The following is a 27,980-nucleotide window of genomic DNA, read 5'->3' as shown; positions in this document are numbered from 1 at the left end:
AAACGTATACCCCTCCCATACGAATATAAAAGTACCGTACCGTTATCATACAATGTCATTCATATTATAGTATAGGCTACACAGCTATGTAACGCGAGCTAGCTCAACAAAATAATTTCTGCATCTTCACATAAACATGCTGGCTATAGATGAATGCTGACGTTTAGCTGAACCATAGCTAGATAGTGGATAAGAGCGTCTGCTAAATGACTTAAATGTAAAATAGTAGCTAGTGTAAGCCTAAAAGCTCCCGTATTAAAGTTACCTTAGAACACGCCAGGCTTAATTTTATAAATATCATGGAAGTCATAATATGAGGTACTAGCAAAATCTCAACTGAAAACATTGATCATTCCCTTCTCTCGGTGGAGGCCCAGTGCGGGCAAGCAAAAAACACTATTGAAATGTAAAGCTACGGCGACAATTTCAGAATGTAACAGGCTGTTACTACATTTTTATGTAAAAAAACAAACAATAAAACAGGAAAATATTTGGAGTGGAGGCTCCTCAGAGGAGGAAGGGGTGGACCACCCTCAGTGAAATTTCATAAAAATAGTGAAACACTAAAGTTATCCTTTTTTAGATAAAACTATATAAATATATTCATATGTTACCAAATAATTTATTAAAACACACTGTTTTGCAATGAAGGTCCATAGTAACTTCAACAGCACTCTCTGGTGTAGCCAGAGGACAGCTAGCTTCTGCCCTCTTCCAGGTACATTGACTTCAATACATAACCTAGGAGGCTCGTTGTCCTCACTCCCTTCCATAGTCCTACATGGTAATTTTGACCAACTCTGGAGGACGGCCTCCAACCAATCAAAGCTTTTGCAGTAGGAACTGAGATGTTGTCCATCCAATCATAGGGTTAGGATCAGAGAATGAACCTAGTGTGTTGTATTGGGGTTGTGCCGCAGACCATTATGGGGGGTGTTCCATGTGTTGAGAGGCTTGGTGAATTGGTGACATTATTAGATAGAGATTGAAAAGTGATAGTTGAGCATTTTTTTGATATTATTCAATTCAAATTAGTTTCTTCAAATTACAGGAGACAGAGGTAGATTATAAATAGTTTTCTTGATTTTAGAACTTTTTTTCCTAACTTTTGTGTCTAGTTACTGCAATTTATATCAAACTTCAGTAGCTTGCTAGCTACCAGCTCGAGTGTGCAGTTTTCACTGCAAATTTAGTTTACTTTTTGTTTAAGAACCCCTTTCATTCTCTGGGGTACACGGAAAAGGTGCAAATTAAAACCGAGGGTCGACCTCTGCCTGAGATCAGTTTCATGAAGAAGGATGAAAAGATGAGGGCATTCAATATAAATTGGCATCAAAAGTATAGCTGGTTAACAAGGAGCCTTTCATCAAGCCGCCTGTATTGCTGGCCTTGTCTGCTTTTTGGAAAGTGAGTCTTGGGCGAAAGGGGGGTATAGTGACCCGAAGAACATTGATCGTTCAGCTAAACGGCAAAACAATAGCAGGGAGCATATAAATGCCCACATCAGATTCAAGCTTCAGGGAAAAAGCTGCATCGATCATGACAAAGGTCTGCGTATTCAAACTGCGCAACACAATGAGAAAGTAAGAATAAACAGGGATGATGTTCTCAAGCGGCTTATCAACACCACTGCGTTTTTGGGCATGCAAAAATGGGCTTTTAGAGAACAGGACAAGAGGGATAGTTCCGCTAACAAGTGCAACTACAAGGAGCTTGCAGCGGTAATTGCACATTATGATGCTTTCTACTGTCTTTTCTGGGATGTCAAAATCAATTCAGAACGATTTGATAGCTTCCATCGCATCATCCATTAAAAGTTAGATTAAAGAGAGGTTGACACAGCGCATTTTTGGGGGCTTTCCACTTTCCTCCGGCATTTATTTAGCAAAGATGAGAACACATAATCACTCCGGACAAAACCTCATTACATAAATGTTACAGCAGCCTAGGCTACACCTAAACATTAGAGATCTGACATTCTGTATGGGATAAAAACGGGAAAATCTTTCAGTCTGATCAAGGCTACTAATAAGAGCAGCTGCATACAGCCGATGTGCGCTGTTCATTTGGTAACGTTATGTATTTATAGTCCATTTGTGTGTCAGGAGAAAATGTGAATGTGATCAAATTTGGTTTATATTCAAAATTGGGCTGGCAAGGCTGTTCTTGCCACAATATGGACTTAGTCATTTACCAAATAAGGCTATCTATTCCTGTGGCGGTCCTCATGACAGCCAGTAGCACTTGACGGTTTTTGCGACTGCACTTGAAGAAACTAAAAGTTGTTGACATTTTCCAGATTGACTGACCTTTATTGTCATTTCTCTTTGCTCATTTGAGCTGTTCTTGCTATAATATGGACTTGGTCTTTTACCAAATAGGGCTATCTTCTGTATACCACCGTTACCTTGTCACAACACAACTGATTGGCTCAAACGCATTAAGAAGGAAAGAAATTCCACAAATTAACTTTTAAGAAGGCACACCTGTTAATTGAAATGCATTCCAGGTAACTACCTCATGAAGCTGGTTGAGTGAATGCCAAGAGCTGTCATCAAGGCAAAGGGTGGCTACTTTGAAGAATCTCAAATATAACATTTACATTTGTATTTTTTTCGTGGTATCCAAATTGGTAGTAGCAGTCTAGTCTCATCGCTGCAACTCCCGTACGGACTTGGGAGAGGCGAAGGTCGAGAGCCGTGCGTCCTCCGAAACACAACCCAACCGCACTGCTTCTTGACAGTGCCCACTTAACCCGGAAGCCAGCCGCACCAATGTGACGGAGGAAACACTGTACACCTGGCGATCGTGTCAGCGTGCACTGCGCCCAGCTCGCCACAGAAGTTGCTAGTGCGCGATGGGACAGGGACATCCATACCGGGCAAAACCCTCCCCTAACCTGGACAATGCTGGGCAAATTGTGCGCCGCTGCCCCAGGGGTCTCCCTGTCGCGGCCGGCTGCGACAGAGCCTGGACTCGAACCCAGAATCTCTAGTGGCACAGCTAGCACTGCGATGCAGTGCCTTAGACCACTGCGCCACTCGGGAGGCCCTCTATTTTGATTTGTTTAACACTTTTTTGGTTACTACATGATTCCTTATGTGTTATTTCATAGTTTTGATGTCTTCACTATTATTCTACAATGTAGAAAATAGTAAAAAATAAAGTAAAACCCTGGAATGAGTAGGTGTGTCCAAACTTTTGACTGGACCTATATATATGTGTAGCCGAGGGTATTTTTGCAAAAAGTCTAGTAAATGTGAAGATCCTCTTAAAAGCAGCAATCCTTAGTTGAAACAATAACAACTCCAACTCCCCGCCCGTTTCAGTAAAAGGCTAAAAGATGGGGCTGGCGAAATGTAACCACTCAAATTCATACAGCTATGGATGCAAGGACTGACCATCCATGATATCAAAACCATAGTTTTATCCACGTTTTGAGGCTATATAGTGTTTGTTTACATTCATACTGTACAAAAATATAAATGCAACCATTTCAAAGATATTACTGAGTTACAGTTCATAAAAGGAAATCAGTCAATTAAAATAAATAAAATCAGGCCCTAATCTATGGATTTCACAAGACTGGGCTGTGGTGCAGCCATGGGAGGGCATAGGCCCACCCACTTGGCAGCCAGGCCCACCGACTGAGGAGCCAGGCCCAACCAATCAGAATGTGTGTTTCCCACAAAAGGGCTTCATTATAGACATAAATACTTCTCAGCACCCCCCCTCAGATGATTCCACAGGTGAAGAAGCCTGATGTGGAGGTCCTGGGGTGGCGTGGTTACACATGGTCTGCAGTTGTGAGCCCGGTTGGACATACTGCCAAATTCTCTAAAACAATGTTGGAGGCAGCTTATGGTAGAGACATTTACATTCAATTTTCTAGCCACAAGTGGACATTCCTGCAGTCAGCATGCCAATTGCACGCTCCCTCAAAACTTGGGACCTCTGTGGCATTGTGTTGTGTGACAAAATAGCATATTTTAAAGTAGCTTTTTATTGTCCGCCAGCACAAGGTGCACCTGTGTAATGATCAGTAGTGAAAAAAGTACCAAATTGACATACCTGAGTAAAATAAAGATGAATAGAAACAGACTTAAGTAAAAGTGGAAGTCATCCAGTAAAATACTACTTGAGTAAGTCAATGTATTTGATTTTAAATATACTTAAGTATCAAAAAGTAAAAGTATAAAAATCTTCACATTAAGCAAACCAGACAGCACAATTTATTTTTCATTTACTGATAGCTAGGGCACACTCCAACACTCAGATATAATTTACATACGAAGCATGTGTGTTTAGTGAGTCCGTCAGATCAGAGGCAGTAGAGGGATGTTCTCTTGATAAGTGCGTGAATTGCATTCAAAATGTTATGAGTACTTTTTGTGTCAGGGAAAATTTATTTTTACTTAAGTACTTACACCACTGGTAATGATCATGTTGTTTAATAGGATTCTTAATAATCCATCCACTTGACAGGGTTGGCATATCTAAATAAGGTTCTTGTGCATATGGAACATTTCTGGGATTTTTTTCAATTTCAGCTCATGAAACTAACACTTGACATGTTGCGTTTATATTTTTGTTCAGTGTACTTTGCTTACAAACATTGGATTAAAACAAGGTTATATGTTGGGTTCTGATGGGGTATGACAGTTGAACTAAGCTCATGAGACATTTATAAGTTATATTCTTCTACAATCAAATGGGTACATATCATTAACTTAGAACTCCAAAAATGTACATTACCATTCAAAAGTTTGGGGTCACTTAGAAATGTCCTTGTCTTTGAAATAAAAGCACATTTTCTCTCCGTTAAAATAACAAAATTGATCAGAAATACAGTGTAGACATTGTTAATGTTATAAATGACTATTGTAGCTGGAAACGGCTGCTTTTTAATGGAATATCTACATAGGCGTACAGAGGCCCATTATCAGCAACCAAACCAATGGCATATTGTGTTAGCTAATCCAAGTTTATCATTTTAAAAGGCTTAATCGATCATTAGAAAATGTTAGCACAGCTGAAAACTGTTGTGCTGATTAAAGCAGCGATAAAACTGGCCTTCTTTAGACTAGCTGAGTATCTGGATCATCAGCATTTGTGGGCCCAATAACAGGCTCAAAATGGCCAGCAACAAAGATCTTTCTTCTGAAACTCGTCAATCTATTCTTGTTCTGAGAAATGAAGGCTATTCCATGCGAGAAATTGCCATGAAACTGAAGATCTCGTACAACGCTGTGTACTACTCCCTTCACAGACCAGCACAAACTGTCTCTAACCAGAATAGAAAGAGGAGTGGGAGTTCCCAGTGCACAACTGAGCAAGTGGACAAGTACATTAGAGTGTCTAGTGTGAGAAACAGATCCCGCACAAGTCCTCAACTGGCAGCTTCATTAAATAGTACCTGCAAAACACCAGTCTCAACGTCAACAGTGAGGAGGCAACTCCGGGATGCTGGCCTTCTAGACAGAGTTGCAAAGAAAAAGCCATATCTCAGACTGGCCAATAAAAAGAAAAGATTAAGATGGGCAAAAGAACACAGACACTGGACAGAGGAAAAAAGTGTTATGGACAGACAAATCTAAGTTTGAGGTGTTCGGATCACAAAGAAGAACATTCATGAGATGCAGAAAAATGTAAAGATGCTGGAGGAGTGGGAGATTTAGAGATGCTGGAGAAAGTGGGAGATTTGTACAGGGTTAAAGGGATCTTGAAGAAGGAAGGCTATCACTCCATTTTGCAACGCCATACCCTGTGGACGGCACTTAATTGGAGCCAATTTCCTCCTACAACAGGACAATGACCCAAAGCACAGCTCTGAACTATGCAATAACTATTTAAGGAAGAAGCAGTCAGCTGGTATTCTGTCTATAATGGAGTGGCCAGCTCAGTCACCAGATCTCAACACTATTGAGCTGTTGTGGGAGCAGCTTGACCGTATGGTACGTAACAAGTGCCCATCAAGCCAATACAACTTGTGGGAGGTGCTTCAGAAAGCATGGGGTTAAATCTCTTCAGATTACCTTTACAAATTGACAACTAGAATGCCAAATGTCTGCAAGGCTGTAATTGCTGCAAATTTAGGATTCTTTGACGAAAGCAAAGTTTGAAGAACACAATTATTATTTCAATTAAAAATAATTATTTATAACCTTGTCAACATCTTGACTATATTTCCTATTCATTTTGCAACTCATTTCATGTATGTTTTCATGGAAAACAAGGACATTTCTAAGTGACCCCAAACATTTGAATGGTAGTATATGTAGCAGCTACAGATTTTCCCTTTGAGTAATAGCACGTAGTACAAAAGCACACCAACATCTCCAGTATACTCAACACTTCCTTTTTAGATTTGCTGTTCACTGCAGTGCACAAGGATGAGCCTATATGTATATTTTTCTCAAGGATTCAAAAGCGGAAGCCGGAAGGTAGTTCAAAGGTTAATTGCTGGAAGCGTCAAAAAGGCCATATAGGTTAACATTACCTACCTTAGGAGGTGTGGCTCTACAAAGACCATAAGATTGCGACAGACAAGAGGTATCGTATCACTAACAACCAGGAACCGTGTCCTACACCTTATGATGGATTTCATTAGCAATTATATGTTATATGAGGAGTCAGACATGGAGACTACGCAGTATGCACTCCTACACACCAGTCAAAGGAGCACCCACATTCCCTGCCAAGGACACTCCCCCAAGATCCAGTGATCTTGAGTCCTTGGTTGTTTTTGGATTCCTAGGCTGTAAAATGTGACCTTGTGTATTCTTTCTGACTTTAGCTTCACCTAAATTGAAAAAGGAAAGGAGGTAGGGAACTGTCACGAGGAAAAGAAAAGCAAAAAGATAATGGAATTTGAGTTAATCACACCATCCTTGTTCTCTCTGTCACTCAACTGAATTCTGATTCAAAGAAAGTTACCTAGCCAATGTCAAATCACTATTCACTGTCACACACAACCTATATTCACACACATCTATAGAGTAGAACCCAGTAGAATCAAAGACAGATGTTTTTGATTGGTCTGAATGTATTTGATTGGTCTGATGTATTTGATTGGTCTGAAAGGTATCATGTCTGCACAACATTTTGAGTAAACAAATAACAGGTAATAAGCTAATAACTGTGAGAGTTTTACCCCAGGCATCGGTCCTAGAGAATAATCAAATGTGTCACAGCCAGTGTTTATACACAGAGTGTAGAAAACATTAGGAACACCTGCTCTTTCCATGACAGACTGATCAGGTGAAGAGGTCAAAGCCATGATCCCTTATTGATGTCACCTATTAAATCCACTTCAGTGTAAATTAAGGGGAGGAGACAGGTTAAAGGAGGATTTTAAGCCTTTTTAGACATTGATTGTGTATTTGTCATTCAGAGGGTGAATGGGCAAGACAAAGGATTTAAGAGCCTTCGAACAGGGTATGGTATTAGGTGCCAGGCGTACCAGTTTGAGTATGTCAAGAAATGCAACACGGCTGGGTTTCTCACGTTCAACTTTCCCGTGTGTTCCAAGAATGGTCCACTACATCCAGCCAACTTGACACAACTGTGGGAAGCATTGGAGTCCACATGGGCCAGCATCCCTGTGGAATGCTTGACACCTTGTAGAGTCCATGCCCCAACGAATTGAGTCTGTTCCTAATGTTTTGTGCATTCAGTGTATATTGCAAGTGCTCCAGTGTGAAGAGAAGCACAGTATGAGGCAAGTGTGATTTCTAGCAACTTGAGCGAACACCTCCATTTCAGCTAATCTTGTTTTTGTCTAGCTAGCTTATGTGACACTGTTCAAGGGTTGGATTTTGATTAGAAAATGACAATTGTCCATCATTCTAAGGCGATTCATATCTTATGCAATTGCAATGAAAAAGTACTTTTTCAAGCCATCAGGCAGGTTTATAGCCTGAATTGTGTTTACACGGTCGACATATAATTTCCAATATGTATTGACCATTCATCCTTTCAGCAGAGTGCCAGTTCCAAGTTCAAACATTCTACCCATATAAAACTGATTAGCTATATAAAAACGGATAACTCTCTCTCATTGCAAATGGCAGTTACCAAACATTGGTGCAATAAATTATAATATATTTTTTTACAACCATGATGACTCGTGATTATTAACATGAATGACCAGACCGGCAGGGATAATGTCTTACCTGAGGCCTGACATTGCATTTTGAAAAGGCCTGAGGTGATCAGCATTGAATACTGCAAGAACATGTCATACAGAACTCAGCAGATCAGTAACTAGCTTCCCTTCAGACTTTGCTCCTCAATTCTGACAAGGAATTTACAGTGAATATCATATTCACAGAAATATTTCTTGTGCATAGAAAGTTTCTTTCTCTCGAATGTTGTGCACAAATCTGTTTATATCCCTTTTAGTGAGCATTTCTCCTTTGCCAAGAAAATCCATCCACCTGACAGGTGTGGCATATCAAGATACCTTCTGCTGGGGACAATGAAAAGCCACTTTAAAATGTGCAGTTTTGTCACACAACACAATGCCACAGATGTCTCAAGTTGAGGGAACGTGCAATTGGCATGTGGACTGCAGGAATTTCCACCAGAGTTGTTGCCAGATAATTTAATGTTAATCTCTCTACCATAAACTGCTTCCAACATCGTTTAGAGAATTTAGCAGTACGTTCAACCGGCCTCACAACCACAGACCACGTGTAACCACACCAGAAGTGAACTTCTGTCTGTAATAAAGCTCTTTTGGGGGGAAAAGCTCATTCTGATTGGCTGGGCCTGGCTCCCCAGTAGGGTGATTTATAGATAGCTGTTTGGGATATAGATAACTACCCCCCCAAAAAAAAGAAAAAAAAGAAAGTTTGACACAAACAACCACAAACTGTTTGGGGCATTTTGGGGTAAACCTATTGAAGGACACATTATATTTATTTTCTACAATAATCACATTTAGTCTCAATTAATCAAGCTAAGCTTACAAACAAATATGAAAGAGGTGGGGCCAGCTGCATTCCAAACATCCAATCCCATGGTTTCATTCCCAGATTGATATCGAATAGGAACAATGGGACTGTTACAGTAGGTTCTTTGTGTGGTTAATGACAGAAAAATCTGTAAAGCTCACAATTATCACCATTAGACTTCAATAAAAAGACTAGAACTGCCTGGGAGCAAATGGACAATGGCTTCACTTGTTGCTGCTCAGTGGAGAGAGTTAGAGAGGTTGACTATTTGGGAGAACTAATTTGGGACATAGCCTTATATTTCAAATCAATTGAGAGACATTGAAATTTACAGTACCAACTTTTAAATGGGGCTACTGACAACTTTAGTCTGTTCTTAGACAAGCAAATTTCATTGACAGAGGGAACAGTAGTCCTTCTCAAATGTTTTTGATTATCTTGTGAATTAATTGACTGTCAAACCAAACAAACAGAAAAATCTAAGCCACATACAGAAGAATGCCAATCTGCTAGGGGAAAAAAAACATTCAGGATTTGTTGTCAATGTGGATCTCCTAACACATACACATACAGCCTAAAATTAGATTAGTGTTGATCTCTGGTATAGTCCAGGCAGCAGCTTTCATGTTTGGGTGGAGGTATAACTCACAGACAGTATCAAACAAAGTACTGCATGACAATAATAATTCAAACAGCTGCTTGACAAGGGAGAAAATGGTTTAGGGACACAAACAAAGTTAGTCCTCAGCTCTAACAATGCCTCCCTTCAGAGTCAAGGAGAATGATTTGGAGCCATAACGAAACGAAGGACACAGAAAATGCCACTTCTGTACAGTCCCAGTCATAAATGTGTATATAAGCCATATTCACACAGGACTAGTATTACTATAGAACGTCATGTCCGGACGGGATTAGTTTCACCAAACTGCCCCTGTAATTATATTTTTTCCAGCTATGACGGAAACCTGGAGGCTCTTCTAGACGTGAATATTTCAAATGTCTAGGGATAGCCTAATATTGGCCTGACGGTCTTCAGTTCGGAGAAACTGTAACCTGTGCAGACATTTAATAACCTGACGGATTTGGCAATTTATCAATTAGCCTGAAGTTTTATTTGAAGCTGTGTGACTCGTACTGAACGGATGATGACATCATTGGAAAGGCATGTCATAACCAAAAACATCAATACCGTTTGTGCCTCAAATAGAACTTTGAGTAGCCAAATGACATACAATGGAACTACACACCAAATCAAAAAGCATTCAAATGCTTCACATCCATCTGTGTGCTTTAAATTCAATCAGACATGCTGTTTGCTCACCAGATGTTTTCCCCATTGTCTTGCTTTATGTGCCACCGGCAACCAGAAAAATATTTGGTCAAGGGGAAATAGGGAGAGGTTTCTTCAGCTGAAGCCACCGGGGAGGGTTTATACAGTCATCGGGGAGGGTTTATACAGTCATCGGGGAGGGTTTATGCACTTAAACATCATGGTATTTTAAGATCCCAAGCTATTTGACATTCAATATTATTTTCAAATTTAGTGTAACCAACCAAACATGTAAAAAGCTGATATGTTTTATTATGAACAGTGAAAATGATGGGCTATGATTACTTATAGGAGAAAAAAAGAACACGGAGAGAACAATGTTGTTAAAGAGTATACATACCTTGAAAGGTAAACTCAACCATAACACCTTGGGTTATGTTGCTGCACTAGAAGGTTATTTAGGCCTTGAAGAGTTGAAATGTCAGGCATGCATTTACTTGTGAGTAATGTTATTGTTAAGTAAGCATTGTGGTTAGTATGCTACAGAAGATGCATCCCTGCTCCACCCTGTGCCGACAGCAGGGCAGGCCCGCCCTTCAGACAGGATTAGGCGGACGCCTAGAGCTGCAGATTGACGAGGGCGGCATTTTCCGAGCTAAACTGATCAAGACGCACCTCCAACACATAACACCTCACATAACTCAGCCTCAAAACAATGAAAACTTCTCTCACCCAGTGGCATTTGGGCTATTAAATTGAACTCTGATGCCTCCCCATGATAAGCAGTGCACTTTGCCAAAGGCAGGGGTACAAAATATGTATCTTGTCCATGCACAGCACGCCTCTCCATGGTGCTGCTGGAGACGCAGTGCTGTGGTGCTTCACCAATACTCCATCAAATCATGTAGCCTATAGGGTAGATAGAGTATATAGCCTCTGTGGCCTTTTCTGTAGCCTGCAGGGCAACCAAATGTATAAAAATTTCATGAGAGACACTTTTTATATCATGTATGCTTCCAATCAATTGCCTAAATGGCGTCCTATCAAATAAAACATTTGCTTCAATGTGAATATGAACTATCATGTTAGCAAACACACCATATTCTAAAAACAGGACAGGTCAAATGGACAATAGCCTATGGAATGAAATTAGGCTACTCACTACTGCTGTCCGAGAGTTTTACAAAGTGGGCTAAATTGTCATGATAATTAGCTATTTCAAATTTGTAGGCCTGTTCTTCAATTTCTGATATGATCATGGCAAAGAAGAAAATACAAACTGCATTTTTCAAGATAACGCAACGCATGATAAACTTGGGTAGCTGACAGGCAGCACGTGAGTTTCACTTTTGGGTAAGCTAAGAATGTATCCTACCATTTCTACGTGCCAGTTATGATTTTCATACTCACATTTCATTTCTCAAAATCATTGTCACATGGTTACAAAAATGACATAACCTTAGTGTATTATTAGTGGTGGTCAGAAATCAGACATCCCCAAATGTCTGATCCCCAAATGTACTTTCCTACATGTGCGCGCTGCAGGCCAGGTAGCCTACTTTATGCTGATCAGGCTCGCGCACTCCATCAACATTAACAGGATAGAGAAACAACCAGATACATGCTCATATGGACCGCTCCAAACAAGACAATAAAAAGATTGACAAACCTCATAAATCATGGTATGAAATAAACCAAACCTTTTGAACTCTGCAAACAATTTTTCCATTCATAGAATGACTGTAATTAATCCATGCATTAAGAGATATTAATGTAACCAAATGACAGAGATTATATATAAATAGTACATTTACAGTTTTTATATATATATATATATATATATATATATATATATTTTTTTTTTTTACATTTTATTTTACCTTTATTTAACTAGGCAAGTCAGTTAAGAACAAATTCTTATTCAATGATGGCCTACCCCGGCCAAACCTGGACGACGGTGGGACAATTGTGCGCCGCCCTATGGGACTCCCAATCATGGCCAGATGTGATACAGCCTACTACCGGTGATATATGTAATGAGGAATTGATACAAATAAACAAAGGGCAAGCAATTCAGACAATGAAACAATTAATGTGCATGAATTGGCAGGAGACAGCTGAGCACATTCTGGAGAGCTGAGTGCATTCTGGAGAGCGATGAGCCTATATCTTTGCCACCAAAACCTCCCCTTCTTTTGTCTTAACATTTCAAATTATACTCAAGACACATCATCTTCACACATATTTTTGATGCTTTTCACTGACAGGCACAACTCAATAATCAGCTAAGTCTATTGCCATGAGTGCTGCCAAAATTGAGGACAACCCAACAATGCAAAGCCTACTCGCCTGTGATTTGAAACAATCCACAGCAAAATAATTGAGAAGTTAATGATCCTCTGAGGCATTTGGAAAGTTTTCAGACCCGGTCACTTTTTCCACATTTTGTTACGTTACAGCTTTATTTGAAAAAGGATTACATTCATTTGTGTTCCTCAATCTACACATAATACCCCAGAATGACAAAACAAAAACAGGTTTTTAATCAGCTTTGCAAATGTATTAATAATAAAAAGCTGAAATATCACATTTACATAAGTATTCAGACCCTTTACTCAGTACTTTGTTGAAGCACCTTTGGCAGTGATTACAGCCGCAAGTCCTCCTGGATATGATGCTACGAGCTTGGCACACCTGTATTTGGGGAGTTTCACCTATTCTTCTCTGCACATCCTCTTAAGCTCCGTCAGGTTGGATGGGGGGGGGCACAGCTATTTTCAGGTCTCTCCAGAGATGTTCTATTGGGTTCAGTTCCGGGCTCTGGCTGGGCCACCCAAGGACATTCAGAGACTTGTCCCAAAGCCACTCCTGGGTTGTCCTGTTGGAAGGTGAACCTTGGCCCAGGTCTGAGGTCTTGAGCGCTCTGGAGCAGGTTTTCATCCAAGGAGCTCTCTGTACTTTGTTCCGTTCATCTTTCCCTCGATTCTGACTAGTCTCCCAGTCCCTGCCACTGAAAAACATCCCCACAACAGGTTTCATCCAGACGTGAAACTTGGCATTCAGGCCAAAGAGTTCAATCTTGGTTTCATCAGACCAGAGAATCTTGTTTCTCAGGATCTGAGTGTCCTTTAGGTGCCTCCAAGCAGGCAGTCATGTGCCTTTTACTGAGGATTGGCTTCCATATGGCCACTCTACCATAAAGGCCTGATTGGTGGAGTACTGCAGAGATGGTTGTCCTTCTGGAAGATTCTCCCATTTCCACAGAGGAACTCTGGAGCTCCTTCAGAGTGACCATCAGGTTCTTGGTCACCTCCCTGACCAAGGCCCTTCTCCCCCGATTGCTCAGTTTGGTCGGGCGGCCAGCTCTAGGAAGAGTCTTGGTTGTTCCAAACTTCTTCCATTTAAGAAGGAGGGAGGCCACTGTGTTCTTTGGGACCTTCAATGCAGCAGACATTTTTTGGTGCCCTTCCCCAGATCTGTGCCTTGACACAATACTTTCTCGGAACTCTACGGACAATTCCGTTGACCTCATGGCTTGGTTTTTGCTCTGACATGCACTGTCAATTGTGGGACCTTATATAGACAGGTGTGTGCCTTTCCAAATCATGTCCAATCAATTGAATTTACCACAGGTGGACTCCAATCAAGTTGAAAAAACATCTCAAGGATGATCAATGGAAACAGGATGCACCGGAGCTCAATTTCAAAAGTCTCAAAACAAAGGGTCTGAATACTTGTGTAAATAAGGTATCTGTTTATGTTTAATACATTTCATAAAAAAATCTAAAAACCTGTTTTTGCTTTGTCATTATGGGATATTGTGTGTAGATTGAGGAGGAAAAATATGTATTTAATCAATTTTAGAATAAGGCTGTAACGTAAAACAAATGAGGAAAAAGAAAAGGGGCCTGAATACTTTGCGAATCCACTGTATATAAATTTGGAAAATGTTTTCCAATTTACTTTAGGAACCGCCACCTACGGTAGCTGATATTTAGAGCTTGAATAACCAAAATGCTGTCTTAAATCTTTGTCAGGTATCAGGACTATAAAGCCATTCCAACTGCCTGTTTTATAAACAGAGGCGACCTCATGGATAGGCATTAATTAAAGTGCATTGTCGGTTGACACTGCATAGCCTAGGCTACTATTCTGCTGAGGGATAAAAGGAGGACCGCACTTTTTTTGTCTCGCCAAAGGTGGCATGCCGACAGAGACCATACAAATTTCTAAACCACCCACATATTACTGTAACTTTGACATCAATACCGTAATGTCAATTTGCTCGAGCATGTGTGACAAACCGGGTATTGAACACATACATGTCTTCTGCAAGACTACTGTGTTATCCCACTGGTCTCAGTCAGTTGTGGAAAAAGTACTAAAATGTCATTCTTGATTAAAAGTAAAGATACCTTAATAGAAAATGACTCAAATACAAGTGAAAGTCACCCAGTAAAATACTACTTGAGTAAAAGTATATATATTTTTTAATATACTTAAGTATCAAAAGTAAATAGAATTGCTAAAATGTATTTAAGTATCAAAAGTAAAAGTATAAACCATTTCAAATTCCTTATATTAAGCAAACCAGATGGCACAATATGTTGTTATTCTTTTATTGATGGATAGCCAGGGTCACAACACTCAGACATAATTTACAAACGAAGCATTTGCGTTTAGTGAGTCTGCCAGATCAGAGGCAGTAGGGATGACTTTTTGTTTATTTGACCATTTTTTGGTCAAAATGTAACAAGTACTTTAGGGTGTCAGGGAACATGTATGGACTAAAAAAGTACATTATTTTCCTTAGGAATGTAGTGAAGTAAAAGCAGGCAAAGAAATAGTAAAGTACAGAAAACAACTTACTTTAAAGTATTTTTACTTAAGTACTTTACACCACTGGTCATTGTCGAGGTTTCGTTACTCATTGTGTGTATGATAATTCACCAAACCTACATGCCCCTGCTCTCTTTTGAAAAGACAACAGATGTGCTGATCAGTATCTCTCTCCCATTGAGTATGTAGCTCATAGTACTCAACCCGGTCAAAAGGAGAGTCAGAGCAGTTTGGTACTGGATTCTTTATTATGGAATAACCGTTCACTATTGCACAAATGATCTGTTTTGCATGTCTTCCAGTTTGCATTGCGATTTAGTTTGGGTATTGAAAACTGGTTTCGAAGATGAGTCATTGTTGACTCATTAGTTCCATGACTGATGAGCATAACGTAACCGTTAGTGGTACAAAGTATCCGATTCTTGTCAAAGTGAATGTTACCATCTCCTAATGCAAGACAATTATTCTAAAAGCTTTCTTTATGCATTCAAAATCAGTTGCGATGATGTAGATGCATATGTACGATCACATTGGAGTAAAAGGAAAATAAGACCGATATTTTCAAGCAAACCAACTCAAACTTGTTGAATATGTGCATTTCAAAAGAGTAAAGTTAGAAAAGTAAGACGAGTTAAAATTGTCAGACATTATCGACTTCCTGAACAATAAGATATATCTGTATGCGCGTGAATGAGGAAAGCAGACTCACCACTCGCATTTTGAGACAAGGAGGAGACAGAAGTCTGGCCCATTCTGTCTTCAATGGACCGCCAAACCAACAATCACGCGGTCCCCGATGAACTTTCACAATAAAGTCATCGCCAAATCCTAAAGTTAATTTGACCTACTTCAGGCCAATTGTTGGGTTAAAACTATTGAAAAAAACTTCGCTTTGTCTGAGAACCTCTGTTTAACCTCCCTCCGATTCAGCTCAAGAATGCCTGTCATTTCTTTATGCAGATTAGGATCCTACCCGTCAGAGGTCGAGGGGAGGAATTCTCTACTACCACCAGAGAGGAAGAGGCGAAGCGAGAGGATTTACTCCGTCCAAAATCTGTCCACGAAGTGAGGAATTTGTGTATGGAGGCCAATGAGAGTGTCGAATTTGGTTAAAAAATATATATATTGCAAATTTGCTACGTGAGATTTATTTGATCGAATATAACTTTCGTAATGCTTAGGTTGTTACAAGTGTACTGATATAAGTGGACGCACGTGTCATTCCAGCAACTTTGAACACATATTTGATATCAGAGTTGTGTCTGTCCTTTCATTGGCTATAATGTTCCCACCTGATCTGGCGTCCTCCTGCCTGTCTTCCGCATTTGTGAACAACGACTCCCGTTGTTAGGGTGGAGACACGAGCATCTCGTCATTATAGCCACAATCTCTGGTATACCGCCCCAATAGCCTACAACCACCTCGGTGCCTATAACAGATGTAAATAGTTGGTTGTCATTTAATCAACACAGTATAGATATTTTTCAACCACACAGTGACACCATAATATAATTCCAGTGTTCAGATCTTCAAACTGATGGCAGTTTGAGGATTGCATAACAAGCAAACAATCTAAGATACAGGACTGTTTAGCTAGCACAGACTGGAGATATGGCCAAAATATAAAATCACAGTATTACATTTTCTTTTTAAGGTATGGTGGTATTTGATGTTATTTGATGTTTTTGAATAATACACGTTCTACATTTTCTTTGGGTAGTGTGTGACCCTAGGGTGGCAACACACATGCATTCTAAGTGATTTCAATGGGTCTTTCTCCATTCTGATTGTTTTATACTGTTCAATTCAACTTCAACCAAAAATACTGACGACGATGAGACAGTCTACACTGGACTGTACAGGGAGGTCAGAGACCTGGCAGTGTGGTGCCAGGACAACAGCCTCTCCTTCAACGTCAGAAAGACAATGGATCTGAACGTGGACTACAGGGAACAGAGGGCCGAGCACACCCCCATTCACATCGACAGGGCTGTAGTGGAGCGCTGTAGTAGAGCGGGTCGAGAGCGGGTCAAGTTCCTCAGTGTCCACATTACTACAGACCTATCATGTTCCAAACACACCAATACAGTCGGGAAGAGAGGACGACAATTCCTCTTCCCTCCCTGGAGGCTGAAAAGGTTTGGTATGGGCCATCAGATCCTCAAAAAGTTATACAGCTGCAACATTGAGAGCATCTTGACTGGCTACATCATCGCTTGGTATGGCAACTGCTTGGCATCCGACCGCAAGACGCTACAGAGGTTAATGCATATGGCCAAGTACATCACTGGGGCTGAACTCCATGCCATCCAGGACCTCTATACCAGGCGGTGTCAGAGGAATGCCCTAAAAATAATTTCAATGACTCCAGCCACCCGTCATAGACTGTTCTCTCTGCTACCAGACGGCAAGCGGTAACGGAGCACCACATCTGGGACCAAAAGACTCCTAAACAGCTTCTACCACCAAGCCATAAGACTGCTGAACAGTTAATCAAATGGCTACCCGGACTATTTGCATTGACCCCCTTTCATATTTGATTTGTTTTGCACTGATATTCTTGCACTGGCTCTATGCACACTCACATATACTACACTGACACTTCAACACACACACACACACACACACACACACACACACACACACACACACACACACACACACACACACACACACACACACTCACAAACTACATACACTCACACACAAAATACACACACATACGCATGCATATCGACGCAATTCACACACTTTCACACTCTTCAGATACACTGCTACTCTGTTTATTACCTATCCTCATTGCCTAGTGACTTTTACCCCTACCTACATGTACACATTACATCAATTACCTCAACTACCTCGTACCCCTGCACATTGACTCAGTACCATTACTCCTTGTATATACTGTAGCCTCGTTATTGTTATTTTATTGTGTTAAGATTTCCTTTTTATGCTAATCTTTTCTTAGGTAAGTAAGCATTCCTCAGTAAAGTCTACACCTGTTGTATTTGTCGTATGTGACAATATAACTTTTATTTTTTTAAATCTTTCAAATCACTATAATCATGTTATTGTTTTTTAGTGTTTTTTTTAGTTAGCTAGTTTAAAATAAATATGAACTCAGCACAAATTTTAAAATAGGTCTTTGAAAACAGAATAGAAAGTTTGTTTAATAATATATTTGGCCAATGGAAAGCTTAAATCTACATAAATCATCTTAAATTGTCGGAAAATCTGAAAATTGTGGTGGAAAATTATGTTTTATTAAGACAGTACACATATTTTCCCAGTTTTTTTTCAGACGGTCCACCATTAAAGCTAGTTGAGGAGGAAAATGATGCCTTTCCAGCCTGAATGGAGGATGCTTTATGTACTAGCCGGTCCACAGGGGACAAGAGTGTATTACCGGGAATGCTGTCTCTGCCTGGCCGGTTCCCCTCTTTCCACTGGGATTCTCTGCCTCTAACCCTATTACAGGGGCTGAGTCACTGGCTTACTGGGGCTCTCTCATGCCGTCCCTGGAAGGGGTGCGTCACCTGAGTGGGTTGATTCACTGTTGTGGTCATCCTGTCTGGGTTGGCGCCCCCCTTGGGTTGTGCCGTGGCGGAGATCTTTGTGGGCTATACTCAGCCTTGTCTCAGGATGGTAAGTTGGTGGTTGAAGATATCCCTCTAGTGGTGTGGGGGCTGTGCTTTGGCAAAGTGGGTGGGGTTATATCCTTCCTGTTTGGCCCTGTCCGGGGGTGTCCTCGGATGGGGCCACAGTGTCTCCTGACCCCTCCTGTCTCAGCCTCCAGTATTTATGCTGCAGTAGTTTATTTGTCGGGAGGCTAGGGTCAGTTTGTTATATCTGGAGTACTTCTCCTGTCCTATTCGGTGTCCTGTGTGAATCTAAGTGTGCGTTCTCTAATTCTCTCCTTCTCTCTTTCTTTCTCTCTCTCGGAGGACCTGAGCCCTAGGACCATGCCCCAGGACTACCTGACATGATGACTCCTTGCTGTCCCCAGTCCACCTGGCCATGCTGCTGCTCTAGTTTCAACTGACCTGAGCCCTAGGACCATGCCCCAGGACTACCTGACATGATGACTCCTTGCTGTCCCCAGTCCACCTGGCCATGCTGCTGCTCCAGTTTCAACTGTTCTGCCTTACTATTATTCGACCATGCTGGTCATTTATGAACATTTGAACATCTTGGCCATGTTCTGTTATAATCTCCACCCGGCACAGCCAGAAGAGGACTGGCCACCCCACATATGCTCTCTCTAATTCTCTCTTTCTTTCTCTCTCTCGGAGGACCTGAGCCCTAGGACCGTGCCCCAGGACTACCTGACATGATGACTCCTTGCTGTCCCCAGTCCACCTGACTGTGCTGCTGCTCCAGTTTCAACTGTTCTGCCTTATTATTATTCGACCATGCTGGTCATTTATGAACATTTGAACATCTTGGCCATGTTCTGTTATAATCTCCACCCGGCACAGCCAGAAGAGGACTGGCCACCCCACATAGCCTGGTTCCTCTCTAGGTTTCTTCCTAGGTTTTGGCCTTTCTAGGGAGTTTTTCCTAGCCACCGTGCTTCTAAACCTGCATTGCTTGCTGTTTGGGGTTTTAGGCTGGGTTTCTGTACAGCACTTTGAGATATCAGCTGATGTACGAAGGGCTATATAAATAAATTTGATTTGACTTGAATGAACATCAATCTTAGAGATCTAGCGGCCACTGTCGGCTGCCTATGCTACTACCTGCACAACTTTATTATATATATTATTTTGTCTTTTCTTTTTTCCCACAACTTTCTTAGAGTGTAACAGCCATCCAAACAGTTCCTCTTTAGCTGTAGACTATGGTTTGCTGAGAAGGAGAAAAAAGCCCTGAGTGAGCTGTATTGCCAGTGGGTGGGGACCACTCAGGAAGGCTCTCCAATTCCTGCCAAGAGCTGACGGAAACCAGCCCTCTCCTGCCTCCAGACCTTCTCTGAGCATTGGCTCATAGGCAGCTACATGGTGAACATATCACCATAATCTATCTCCACATTCTCCCACCTCCCTCCTATTCCATAGTGTATCTCCTAATGTTACAGCACGATCATTTGGAATTGGCAAAGCCAGCGCTGTACAATAAGCATATGCTGTTACTTTGGCCCTAAATGCTATGAGATCACCAGCCCTGAGCACACTCACACCATTTAAAAATACACCAAAGATGGCTGACTCTCTTTCTTTTCGAGGCAAGAGGCTCAACCCGTGTGTTGGAGTGAACTCCAGCTTTCGACAGCCCGTGGGCAATGCGATTCTTATGTCATAGAGTGCTCTGCGGGGGCTCAGCTGACACCTTGGCTGCATGACGTGTGTTAGCAGGAGATAAAATACCTTCACATACCAAAACATGGGTATACTAAACAGTCCAGCACTGACACACACACTGACTACAACTTATACCTTAAGAGCATTGGCATTGTACAAATAGGGAAACTGTGAGTGTAGATAAAGTGAAATGTGCAAACTACTATATATAGAAGCTCAATTAAAGGACCAGGTAGTGTTGACATGTAGGAAAATTTGAATCATGATTAATGGCCAGAATGTATGTACATAATAGGGTCTATGGTGAGTAGATATACAGAGTAGACTAATGAAAAGAGGCTGTAGAAATTAATTGGCCTTTGCAGAGACTGTTTGGTTTAGGTGCAGGGCTGCCATCTACTGTTTAATAAACAATGTTCTGTATACAAGGATTTATTGAAACTATACCATAAATCTAAATCAGACCTAAGAAAAGTGTTACCAAAATGTTCCACAGTACATGGAGAAACATAACATTAGCCTTATAATATTGAACACAATCAGGGGCTCATATATTTCTACATCACTATAACACTGCTGATTCACTGTGGTCTGACACTATGCAAATGTGGACAACCTGCCTCGGATGATACAGCATACAAATTATGTTTTGCATTGTAAAACACAGAATGAAGACAATTTACTGCTCAATTGGCCCAGCGTCGTCTGGGTTAGGGGAGGGTTTGGCAGTCATTGAAAAATAAGAATTTGTTCTTAACTGGCTTGCCTAGTTAAATAAAGGTTAAATAAATAAAATAAATATATATATGCTTATAATAATTACAGGTGTAGGATCTTCATTTGATCACTCTTGTTGCTGAGAATATTTCTACACCGCAGGAAATTCAGATGAGCTTTGTGATTTACATACATTCTCTGAAAACTCGCACAAATACTAACACCCGGTTATATTAACAGTATTGCACTTTTCATGTAGCCTAATTTTGTCCAGCTAATAGCCAAACCACCGATCAAGTAACATTATGGACTAAACGTTCAAATCCTGTTGCTGCAGAATTATTTTGCTGTTACAATACTGGTCAAATTAAGATCCAACATTCGTACTAAAGCATTACTAGTCAGCTTTAAGTAAAGTGTTACCAAACATTGCTCTAGAGATAAAAGCCTGCAGTGGCATAGGAAGGAAATCCCTGAGGACTATAACCAATGTGCAGTCTAAGTGGATATGGAAGGGAATTGATTTTTGATTGGCCAAGAGTATATTCTTTACTTATCAACCTCTCCACAAGAACCCAAATACAGCCCCATGAATCTATCAGTGCTAATACACTTAGCTAGCCCTACAACTTATTCAGTTCCTGAATGTATTGATAGGTATGTTGGGACAGCCTACTTTTACAAATCACTGGGTAAATACTAAGTTAAAAATAGTACAACATTTATATTGTTTCAATACTTGACAAGTAATTATGTATGGCCTAATTATTTTGCTATTCTAGTACAATTTCCGCTCAGCATTATCCTAATTATTAATTATGAAGAAGGCCCAGTAGTAGGAAGTGAAATAGCGTAATGGATACTGACTGTATGTCTTTGTATTGTTACAGTATACCTCACTCATTGACTAATGGCCAAGGATGAAAAAGGAACTGCACTGTAACAGGATGTCTGAGAAAATAGCTCGATGGGCACACAGCTCATCGACATGTGGAGGAAAAAAGCACACAGCTCATCGACATGTGGAGGAAAAAGAGAAAGAGTCATACATTATTAAGCAGCCATTTCAGAAAAAAATACACGGTAATTATTGTTTAAGTGGTGCTTTTTAGTTCTTCCTCCTTTAGATTATTTATTTATTAACCTAAAATGTGGAACCAAAGGGAATGTGTTCCAAAGTGTTGGTAAACAATCTTTTATATAACCTAGTTTCTATCTGTCTAAAATGACAGCAAAACCATGGTGAACATTTCTAACTGTGTCATAACAAATTTGATACATTCAGTGCTCTGAATCGACTTATGTCCCCCATATTATATGACCTGTTTTGCATGAAGGATTGAGTGGAGCAGACAGGACCGTTTGCCCATACAGGTAATTGCTATTAGATCCAAAAAGCAAAGGCCTAGTTTCGCTATCAAGCACTGGGAAATAATTGGATGGTCGTTGAGTTTGTCAAGTTGCTTATAGTCTAATCACACAGAGCTAAGTGTCAGTGAGTGCATTCAGATTACAGGCGGCAGTACAGTACACATTGAAGTGAACTTATGTGATGGACCCAGCTAATATTGGCTGTTATAGAGGTTTTTAAGAAAGGAATTAAGTTATACCATTTCGGCATTCCATTCCATAGCTAGCAACAGTTAAAAGACAAAAATGAAAATGGCATAATGTGAGCTAGAGAGGTGCAAGCACGTACTCATACTTCCAATGGTAGAGACGGGATGGTAACTATGTTTTGCATGTGCAATTTGCACCACAGTTTGATTCTGTATGCTGCAACCTCAACCTTTCATCACATGCACAAATCATTAGTGATTACATACAAATACTATATATACCTGTATGGTAGATTAAGAAAAAAAACAACATTGACATATCAGAATGATCTACTTTATACACAGCATGATTAGATTTGATCTTCTCCACAAGCAAACTATTATTGAAACTGATACCAGTTACTTTGTTACTTTGTTTGGATGGCGTGAATCTATCATTACGGGACCACTTCACTTCCTACACCTAAATGTTGTAGATATACAAATCAATACATGGCATCCTGTCAGTAAGTAGATTATTTTCCCTGGTCTGGATGGCTCTTATTTTGAAATCTAGGCTGCTTAATAATAGCCCATTGCAGAGAGAATTGAGAGCATTATATTTCACAGTGCAGAGAAATTGGGGCTTTAATGATCAAGTACAGGTTCACTATGAGAGAGAGGAGACAACAACAGACTCAGCCAGACAGGTCTACACACCCATTGCTCATTCACAAAAAAATAAACAATGTAGGACTGTTTGTTTCTTGAAAAATCACCACCACTACCTGCAATAAATGAGAAATCTGATCTTCCTCAATTAGAATCCAATTGTCTTTGTTCAGACGTTTCATGCTGCTAAGGTTATTGATGCTTAGTGTCATTGATTTTTACCATTATTACAGCTACTTTGGTCCCTTTCCAAGACTGAACCATTACACTGCCACAATGAGTCCTGTTGTTTGTACCAAGACTGGTCTGCTGCTTCAAGGGTATACGCTGTCGTACTGTACTAAAGTTCTTTCAATTAAAAGTTTGATTGAAAGTACAACATAAAACTAGACAAAATAATCAAACATTTGTCAGAATGCATTCAATCATTAACCAATGGGAATAGTACAACATTTCCCACCATGGAGTACATCTATTTTGGGGTATGGTTGAATAAACAGAATAAACCAACTTTCAGCATTAGTAATGCCACAGGGAAGTTGAGAAGTTAGTTTTCACTCTTTGTTGAGTTTTGTGAAATAAACAAAGGAGTAAGCAGATCCTATCAATCACTTTAAATGACTTTAGCCTTGTCAAGCATTGGGGTTTTCTACATCAATATGACACTGCTAATTCACTGTGGTCTGAGGCGATGCAAATGTGGACAACCTGCCTCGTATGATACAGAATACAAATTATGTTTTGCATTGTAAAACAAATATTGAAGAGCACAACCTGGACCATGTGAAATAATGGGTAAAGAAATATACAAAGCTATAACAGACACACACAAAGTCATGCAGAATGGCTTTGTATCGCATCTTTGTATACATTACATCATTGTTTGTTACTACTGTAGTATTATCATAGTGGCAGTTGATATATTTCTGTGTGGGCAATCTATGTACTTAGTTCTCCTTGTCAGTCCACTTTCTCCAATACAAGTTGCATTTGAACAGGAGTTATGGCATGAGTTAATAGACTCGGCTAAATGTTATGACATTCACAGTGTGGCAAACGTAATTAAACATATAAAATGACATCAACTAAATATAGACTGACCGTAATGCACTCCTAAAGAAGAAGTCATCATACCCTGTCACTAGATATGACTATACGATAAGTTATGTGATGATGATGCATGTAATATTATTACATGTAATGTCTCAAAGTGATAAGGCTATGTGTTTTGTCGTTATTTAATCAAATAACTACAACACAAACCAGGTTTTGAAACAATTTAGGCAAAAACAAAGTAATTTAAACAACTGTACACCAACAACCATCACATTACAGGCAAGGGTCTATTTGCCTGGCGGTGTTCCCTGAACAGCTGATCTGAATACACAGAGGGAAACTCATAAAGGTCCTTTTCAATAGGCTTGCAAAGTAGGGTACTTAGCAATCACAGCTGGCTCTAGGTGACCCTCTTCATGCACAGTCCAGGGGCAATTTTGCCAACAGAGAACATTAGAGAGCTCCTACTATCAACTACTGTACAGTACACACACACAGTAACTTTGACAACAAGCACAAAGACAAGAAACTCTCTCACACCCACAGACACACTCAAATAGACACAATAACATAAACACACACGCAGAGACAGAGTAAAGGGCACTCACGAGCATGTTCCATGACTGGAAGAGGAGAAAGCGATCACCCTTGTAAGCAGATCCTTTCTTTTCCTCGTCTCTCTCTCTCTCTCTCGTGCAGGGAGATGTCTCTCTCTCTCTCTCTTTCTCATGCAGGGAGATCTCTCTCTCTCTCTCTCTCTCTCTCTCTCTCTCTCTCTCTCTTTCTCATGCAGGGAGATGTCTCTGACCAGATGTCTCTCTCTCTCGCTCTCTCTCTCTCTCTCTCTCTCTCTCTCTCTTTCTCGTGCAGGGAGATGGCTCTCTCTCTCTCTCTCTCGTGCAGGGAGATGTCTCTCTCTCTCTCTCTCTCTCTTTCTCGTGCAGGGAGATGTCTCTCTCTCTCTCTCTTTCTCGTGCAGGGAGATGGCTCTCTCTCTCTCTCTCTAGCTCTCTGACATTCATCAGTGTTCCTCGCTGCCTGCCTCTCTGCAGTGGACCTGACCATGAAGCAGCCCAGGGAGCACAGAGGGATGACACAACAACCATTACCTCCATTAGTAGGGCCTGATTGAGCCAGTCTGGAACCTTCCTGTCCACTGGGGCTTTTAGCTGCAGCCTGAGGCCACGGGAAGAGAGAAATATAGAGGGAAGGAGAGAGAAAGGGGGAGGGTGGGAGGGAGCTCTGCAACCTTCATTAAAGCCAGACTAATTCCATTGCTGCTATTCACCTACATTTTTAGATGATCTCTGCACCCCAGACTCCATGTGTCAATACCCATCATGATTATCAGAGAAAAAATGGGAAAGTTATGTGAGCATGCTTGATGGTTGAAGTCGTTGAACAAGTGGGTTTGAGGGATCCAATCTCCACTGTGTGAAAAATCTTTTTTTTTTAAGCACAGTGTTGAAATTGGACATTGTTCTAAAAGGAATGAGTCATACTTGACAAGATAACGACTGCAAGTACTGCCACTTATGTATTCCACTCACAACCTGTCTTGTCTCCCAGGAACCAACACCTGGTAATGTAATAGCTGAAAAACCATGTTTTTTAAAAATTTATTTTTAATTTTACCTTTATTTAACTTGGCAAGTCAGTTAAGAACAAATTCTTATTTTCAATGAGGGCCTAGGAACAGTGGGTTAACTGCCTTGTTCAGGGGTACAAATACAGATTTTTACCTTGTCAGCTCGGGGATTCGATTTTGCAACCTTTCGGTTACAAGTCTAACGCTCTAACCACCAGGCTACCTGACGCACCAGGGAGCTCTGCAACCTTCATTAAAGCCAAACATTAAAGCCAGGGTTGACATGAGAAGAGGCCTCAAAGGCTTCAAAGAGTTTCCAAGTCCTTGGCCCTTTATTGCCCCTGACCAGCTTGATGCCTTTTATTGCCCCTGACCAGCTTAATGCCCTTTATTGCCCCTGACCAGCTTGATGCCCTTTATTGCCCCTGACCAGCTTAATGCCCTTTATTGCCCCTGACCAGTTTGATGCCCTTTATTGCCCCTGACCAGCTTGATGCCTTTTATTGCCCCTGACCAGCTTAATGCCCTTTATTGCCCCTGACCAGCTTGATGCCCTGTATTGCCCCTGATCAGCTTGATGCCCTTTATTGCCCCTGACCAACTTGATGCCTAATTTAGGACATTGTGTAAATTATACACACTGAAAATAAACCCCAACACTCCCATCCCTAATGGTGTTACAACTGAACCGCATTACTGAAAAAGCTGCGTCTTCTCAATTCTCAATGTCAAAGTTCATGTTAAATTTCCACCAGTGTTTCAACAAAAGGTAATTGAATGTACTGTATTTAATCATTATTGTGTGAACAGCATTATTACAAGTTACAACATGGTGACAATATCCTCCTTGCCCTGTTGGTCTTCCAGAAACAAATGACCTAAAGTATGACATTAACTGAGCTGAGTTACTGTTTGACAATTGGGTCAGCTCATGTGGGAGGAAATTGTAAGGCAGGTACGTATTTTTGACAGTGACAGCGGAAACAACTTTGTATTCGAGGCTCTTTAAGCAATGATAAACACAGTGAGCCACTGACGTGGCACAGTCAGGTTGTTGTATAACTTTAAGTCACACTGTACCTTTTAAAGGTTGAGTTTTACTGTCGGGACTTATAAACCATGGTCATGGAACAAAGTATGATATGTGGCAGCAGCATAGATGCAGATATTCAGAACTATTTTGTAACTTGACCCATGAGGATAAGTCATTACTATAACTGTAAAGACAGCAAAACTAAATAAACCTTTTATAAGCAATTAAAAAACATAAGGCTTTCTCCACCCCCCCACCGGGTGTCTCCCATTTCCCCCCATTTTCCCCTGTGTACTTACTATATCTGCGTTTTCTGTTGATCTGCTGCTAGTTCGTCTTATCTTATCAAGTCTTACCAGCGTTCTCCCATTTTCAGCAGCATCTCTAGTTTCCGTTTTCTAGTCCTCCGGGTTCTGACCATTCTGCCTGCCCTGACCCTGAGTCTACCTGCCGTTCTATCCCTTATTGGCGCTGTCTTGGAATACCGACCTCTGCCTGCCCTAGACCTGCCATTTGCCTGCCCCCTGTTTTGTAATAAACATCTGAGATTCGAACTGTCTGCCTCCTGTGTCTGCATCTGTGTCTGCATCTGTGTCTTATTCTGAGTCATGTTAATAAGACCCAGCGTACAAATCTACCCTTTGTGTGTTTGATGATGACACCCACACGCACTTTGTGGCCCTGTGACATGGCATCGCCGTCTCACAGGGCCACGATTTTGCATTCAAGAGAGCTCATAACACTTGGAAACTTGAGCAAGGAAGATGTTGGAGCCGTTTTCCCTGCCTCCCCCGCAGGTTAGTGGGGGTAAAGCCAGGAATAGATGTCTGTTCATGTCGGTGCCTGATGGACAGGCTCAAGAAGACTAATTTACTGTAACGCTATGCCAGCAGACTGAACACTTCACAATGCCAGGCCCTTCAAAACAGATTGAACTCAGATAAGTTGTCTAACAGTGACTCTCTGGCACAACTGTAATCTACTTCACAAAGAGATATTGAAGTTGTAAC

At 40.8% G+C, this 27,980-nt stretch overlaps 1 protein-coding gene across 4 annotated transcripts in view; it reads right to left on the bottom strand.

Moving 5' to 3' along the window:
• The window catches only part of phactr2 (phosphatase and actin regulator 2), a 54,655-nt gene extending 29,581 nt beyond the window's left edge, over positions 1-25,074 (bottom strand). Inside the window, exon 1 of one of the 4 annotated variants that reach the window (XM_029685255.2) lies at positions 24,958-25,074. In XM_029685255.2, the coding sequence (XP_029541115.1) occupies positions 24,958-24,970 (13 nt within the window). In that variant the 5' untranslated portion in view covers positions 24,971-25,074. Of the gene's footprint in view, positions 1-15,775; positions 16,052-24,957 lie in introns of those variants that run through there. The other 3 variants (XM_029685254.2, XM_029685256.2, XM_029685257.2) reach the window with 3 other exon arrangements.
• Positions 25,075-27,980: the final 2,906 nt, after the last annotated feature.

The sequence above is a fragment of the Oncorhynchus nerka genome, linkage group LG16 (assembly GCF_034236695.1).
Source record: "Oncorhynchus nerka isolate Pitt River linkage group LG16, Oner_Uvic_2.0, whole genome shotgun sequence".
Classification (NCBI taxonomy): Eukaryota; Metazoa; Chordata; class Actinopteri; order Salmoniformes; family Salmonidae; genus Oncorhynchus; species Oncorhynchus nerka.
Note: the sequence above shows the minus strand (reverse complement) of the source record. Positions and strands in the feature narration are given on the sequence as shown.